The sequence below is a fragment of the Bactrocera latifrons genome, unplaced genomic scaffold (genome assembly GCF_001853355.1).
Source record: "Bactrocera latifrons isolate USDA-ARS-PBARC rearing strain unplaced genomic scaffold, ASM185335v1 scaffold_155, whole genome shotgun sequence".
NCBI lineage: Eukaryota > Metazoa > Arthropoda > Insecta > Diptera > Tephritidae > Bactrocera > Bactrocera latifrons.
In genome coordinates this window covers 276,940-282,664 of record NW_017535019.1, presented here as the reverse complement: position 1 = coordinate 282,664, position 5,725 = coordinate 276,940, and the positions used below count along the sequence as shown (strand labels likewise).

The following is a 5,725-nucleotide window of genomic DNA, read 5'->3' as shown; positions in this document are numbered from 1 at the left end:
GTGCGGGCTGTTTTGGTTAGTGCTTTTTGGTAATTATATTGCATTACTCATTTTGATTTGTCCAATTTAATCTTATTTTTATAACAACGCACAATGCATAGGTTGGCATGTTGTTAGCAGTAGTTCGTAATCTTTAAAACAATTGTTGCTTTCACATGTTTTTGACATTTTAAATGCGTTATCAATTGGTGTGCCTGCTGACAAGTGGCTGATAGGTGGCATTGACATGTTAAGATCGTTTATATCAGACCATTTGGTTTCGATTGCTACCTAATAAATATCCAATTCTAAGAAATACAATTTTTTCCTGTACGTATCCGGAAATGGTATTTGTTATACTTAATATGAGCTGAAATATTTTAAATTAATCTTGGTAAGTTTGACTCAATCATAACTCAATATATTCTAAATAATTATGCTCTTTATTAACCTAAATCTTTATCTACGTGTACACATCTATCACAAAGTATTAGTGACCCRGAAATTGTTAATAAAACGCAAAATATTTAATTATTCATCAATATTTATATTATCGCCATCACGGTCTTATCCACCAGATGTAATACGTTTGTGCCAATGTTTTTCCAATTCTCGAAATACTTTTCATAAGCACTTTTTAGGATGGCCCCAACTTTTTCAGCGAATTTCGTTTTATCTCTTTGAGCGACTGAAAACTTGTTCCGCAAAGTGACGATTTCAGTTTGGTCAACACAAAAAAATCGCACGGAGCCAAGTCTTGTGAATACAGTGGTTAATCGATGGTATTCATTGTGTTTCTGGCTTTAAATTCAGTCAAAATCGTGGCTGGAGGAGATGATGCATTATCATGATATAAAATATTTCAACATTATCGGCCGATTTATGCTTGAAACTTGTCGAAAATTGGGTTCATCGTCTGGCCTCCTGAAAGAAATCGAGTTTCATATATAATGGCATCGGATGTAGTTTTACAGGAATAGAGAATATAATTTTTCATTTCACTTTTGTAGCACTCTTATTGAAAGTCCCTTTACATAGTAGAAARGTAAAAATGCAAAGTATTAAAAGTATTTCTTGGAGATAGAATGTTATTGTTTTCATATTTATTGGTTGCACGAATTTCGTAAGTATTTCTTAAAGTGTTGGAGACAAACTTGTCAGCAGCTCAAAGGTGTTTATGTATTTGGTGGTGAAATGCTTCCTTCTACATCAAACAGCACCTCTATTTCCAGAAGCGACATTTCCATTGACTCAATAGTAACCGATCATTGTTATCTTCAGATGCGACTATAAATTATATCTTATTTGAAATTTCTATTTAAATAAGTATATTTCATATATTTTGAACATTAGACCTTGACCATTTTATATAAATAGCGGTGACGAGTAATGTTTATTTTTATCTAGAAGACGTTTCACGAATTCCGGATTTATGATTATAAGTTTCAGAAAAGTAAAGACCAGATTTCTTAGAAATTATTATCTTTACTAGTGATCGGGATACGAGTATAACTTTCTAGAAATTGAGTATTCAACTGAGGGATTGATAACGGTGATTGTGATAATTATTAAGAGGAAAGAAGCAGTGTAAATAATTATGTGTTTTTATTTAGTATACGGTTTTACAAGATTTTTRACATTTACTGAAAAATCTAAAAGTATTTTGGAAAAGAAAAGCATATTGAATTATAACATTTACTTTTATTTAGAAATACTAATAAAAGCATGTCAACGCCGCGTCACAGAAGAAAAGTTTATTTGAGGTGCCCTCAGTAACTCAGTGCTACATGAACTGGAATAAAAAATTAAAGTCAGAGAGAGTTTTTCTAAATTTCGATTTCTACTTTTTGTAAACTTTTGGAAAGAAAATCGATTTTTTTTTTTTTGCTATTGTAAAATGCAAAATATAAAAAAAACTCTTTAACATACATAATTTTGGAGGAGCATAGACTTCGTTAAGAAAAACGCTTCAAAGGTTTCAACAATAAAAAAATCCTATATAAAAATAAAAGTTCTCTCGACGAACAAATACCAAACTCTACAAGTCCCGCATCATACCCGTACTGCTATATGGTGCGGAGGCATGAACAATGACATCATCTGATGATTCGGCTTTAGGAGTGTTCGAGAGAAGGTTTTGCGGAATATTTATAGTTTTCACATTGGCAACGCTGAGTACCGCAGTCGTTGGCATAGTTCAGCAAATCAAGAGACATCGGTTCCGCTGGCTAAATGATTGATGGAAGAGAATACTCCAGCCTTGAAGGTACTCAATACACTACCCGCCGGTGGAAGCAGGGGAAGTGGATGACCTCCACTTAGTAGAAGAGATCAGGTGGAGAAAGATACACTGCACTTGGTATCTCGAATTGACGCCAAATTGCGAAAATAAGAAGGCGAAGAGATATTAAGATCATCTGTTCACCTCAGCTCTCGCGTTGAACCTGTTTTGATCTCTTAAATTAATTCAAAACGGTTTCGCCTCAGCGGTTTTTGAGTTATAAGAATAGCCAGAAGTCACATGTAGCTAAATCAGGTGATTTCGGTGCTTGGTCAATGATATTTSTTGAGTGTTTGGCCAAAATTTAAGGAACAAACGTTAAAAAATTTTGTAAAATTCGACAAACACTACTGAGGTCGACTGACATGAACAGCTGCTGTAAAYACACTGGTTGACARATCGCGCTAATTTTTGSCATAATAATTAAGGATAGTTGTATTAACCTAGGAAAAAAAATTTTCCTGTCTTCCATATAAGCGGGAGATAAGAGGGGAAAATGAARAATYTCCGATACTTTCTTGACAGGCTGTATAGGTGACTCATCAGCAATGGTCTTCTTTATACACATGGTTTAAAATTAAATACTACAGTCAGAGAGTACCCCCTTCATGCATGTCGAAACTATCGACCATTTACAAGGAAGACCAAATCTAAGTATTCTTCCATTCCTACCTGCTTATCACTGTCTGTTTAATTAAAGAGGTAAAGCCGGGCCATTAAATTCGATTGTTGAACTTGAAATTAGCGTGTCCACACTTTACAGTAATAGCCAATCCACTTATCTAACTCATAAATTCAAGAGTATTGAASCCATATCAGTAATCGTGCGGTTATCTGCGCCAGCTATCGGCATGTCAATAAATATTTTATTCAAAAATGCTAAAGTTAAGAATATCAAGATAAAAACAGCCAGCCAACTAGTCAAAAATATGAAGAATGCTATTATTATATATAGATACCGTTATTTGGTAAGCGTTTCTATAACCAGAAAGATTCCTGATTTCATCTTCACATATTCCACATATTCCACAAATTGATTTAAATAATGGGAGTATATTTATGGAATGGCGACTGTATTTTTGCTCGATCACAATTTGTTAATATTTCCATCGAATTTTTACAAAATGAGTTTATTAATAGTTGAAGTAGCATTTATTTATATTAATTAGTTTTAAATACTCAATCAATCAAATCAATTTTCCATCTAAGATTATGATTATGATAAATTTTAGTATTTTTTGTGAGTTTCAATTATTATGCTCTTAATGTTTGCTCAATGCAAGTCTGCTTTTCAGTTTAGCCAGCAGTTTCCTCATAGCAAACAGGTCTTCTTCTGGCATGAAATCACCATTCGTAGTTGTTCCAACGTCTTCGGTTACCACTGGAGCGCCCGASGTYGACTCTGTTGGTGCAGCCGTTGGTTCAGGAGTATCTGGAGTTGACTCCGTTGGTGCCGCTGTTGATTCTGTCTCTCCGGGTGCCCCTGTTGTCGACTCTGTTGGTGCNGTTGGTGCCGCTGTTGATTCTGTCTCTCCGGGTGCCCCTGTTGTCGACTCTGTTGGTGCGGCTGTTGGTTCAGGAGTATCTGGAGTTGACTGGCTTGGCGCCGCTGTTGATTCTGTCTCTCCGGGTGTCGACTCTGTTGGTGTCGCTGTTGATTCTGTCTCTCCCGGGGTTGTTTCTGAAGGAGATGTTGGAGCGACGGTGGTCGGTACTGCCGATTCACCTCTAAGACAGCTTTGTAATTCCAAATTAGTCTTATAGGTATTCTCCACATATTCACGTTCAGATGCATTCGTACAGCGGTGTTCAGCATTTTCTATTAAGCGATAGCTTTCGCGTACATTTGCTAAAGTTTCGCCAGCATCCGCTGAAATCTCGTACATGCTTTCGGTATTGTCTTTGCCCTAAAAAATTATAATTTTTAATTACACAATATATCAACTTAATTATCGGCGGTCAGGTTCTACTTACAGTACTTGAAAAGCAGCTGAAGTATTCAATAGATCCAACATGTTGTGCGCAAACGTTCAGTGCCTCACACGAAGACTTGGCCGAYGCTTCAATCGCATCTCGTTCAGGTTGTGTAGCAGCGTCGACCTTGCTCCTATCATCTTCGGCAGTGTCCAGGCAAGCAGCAAAGCCTAGCCGGTACTCCTCATTGAGATCGTCAAACACTTTAAGGTAATAATCGAAGCAAGCCAAGCTTTGCTCGGGGTTGGCGCGTTGATTGGATCGCGTGTCCACCATCAATTGCAATAAATTGATCTCTGTGCTCTTAAGCAAGTTGTTCGTTGAAGCACCGAAAGMCAAGCCTGCTAAAAGGCTTAGCAGAATAAACGATAACTTATACATTTTGTGTAAATTTTTGGGATGATCTCTCGCTTATCCTTCTTACTAATTTCAATTTCTTCACTAAGTTTTAACCACTGTAAGCACTTCTAGACTTGCGGTTGAGTACAAGCAATTTGTACGATCAGATTGGCCGCTAATGTATAACTGGGGCCACTACAGGGAATATTCATAATTTTATAGGTAACATGGTTCTCTTGGATTTGCAAAATTATTTTACAACATCCATAAATGCTCAATAAAATGCCGATGTCGTTTCAAAAATTTATTGTTTAGCCGCAGATTTTGCAATTTCATTATCTTAATACATATATTCACATTCAAACATACGAACTTATAACTTTATATAAGTACTAAAGGTTTTCGGGTACACGTACAATCTCGCTATTCACAAATTGTTGTTGCCATTGCTGCCCTATAGTTCGCATATGATCGACTAAAAACTTATGAAGCACTTCCGTCAATAAAGATAACATGCTGGGCTACTTCGCTGGCCTATAACAACAAATGGAAGAGATAACTAAGATCGTAAACTTTACACTTATCACCTAATTAATAATACAAGCTATTCCCCAACGACCAAAATAAAAAATTAGTCATGGAAAAACTCCACATTGAAAACCGACAAAGATGAAGAAGTGGACAGATTATTTATTGATTAAGTTCAAATGGAACAGGAAGAAGCTGTCCGATAATTCGTTGACCCGGTACGCCAGCATACTGGCAAGGTTGCATTGAATTCGATTGTGCTTGAAAAATATTTTATCCAAGATGCATMTGTGGAGCTATAAATTCGTTGTAGATGCAGTTTCCCCGGAAAACGTGGTGGAAATAGTTGTTGGCTCGGTTTTCGAAGATGTTGCAGACCCTGGGCAGGAATCGACCGTGGTTGAAAAGTCAGTTATATCAGCTATTGTATAGAACTGTCAGTGGTACGGTGCTAGGCGTCAGCATTTGGTTTTGATGGAGTTTCTCCAGAAAATAGGGTGGCAATACTCTTAGACTCGGTCTCAAGGCAGGTGGTTGCGTCGGCTTCGGTTGCAGTTGAGATGGAGTTCCTCCGAAAGAAGTGAAGGGAATACTTATTGAATCGATTCCCATGGTTTTCGAAGA

General features: G+C 36.8%; 1 protein-coding gene across 2 annotated transcripts; it reads right to left on the bottom strand.

The window, feature by feature from the left end:
• Positions 1-3,389: 3,389 nt before the first annotated feature.
• LOC108966088 (threonine-rich protein-like) lies at positions 3,390-4,768 on the bottom strand. Of its 2 annotated transcripts, XM_018928826.1 has the most exons (3): positions 4,235-4,768; positions 3,804-4,167; positions 3,390-3,743 (listed from the first exon to the last, which is right to left on the bottom strand). In XM_018928826.1, the coding sequence occupies exons 1-3, from the start codon at positions 4,613-4,615 to the stop codon at positions 3,523-3,525; spliced, it is 966 nt and encodes a 321-aa protein (XP_018784371.1). In that variant the 5' UTR covers positions 4,616-4,768; the 3' UTR covers positions 3,390-3,522. The 2 variants fall into 2 exon arrangements, with proteins under 2 accessions (XP_018784371.1, XP_018784370.1); XM_018928825.1 differs by having other exon boundaries at positions 3,390-4,167.
• Positions 4,769-5,725: the final 957 nt, after the last annotated feature.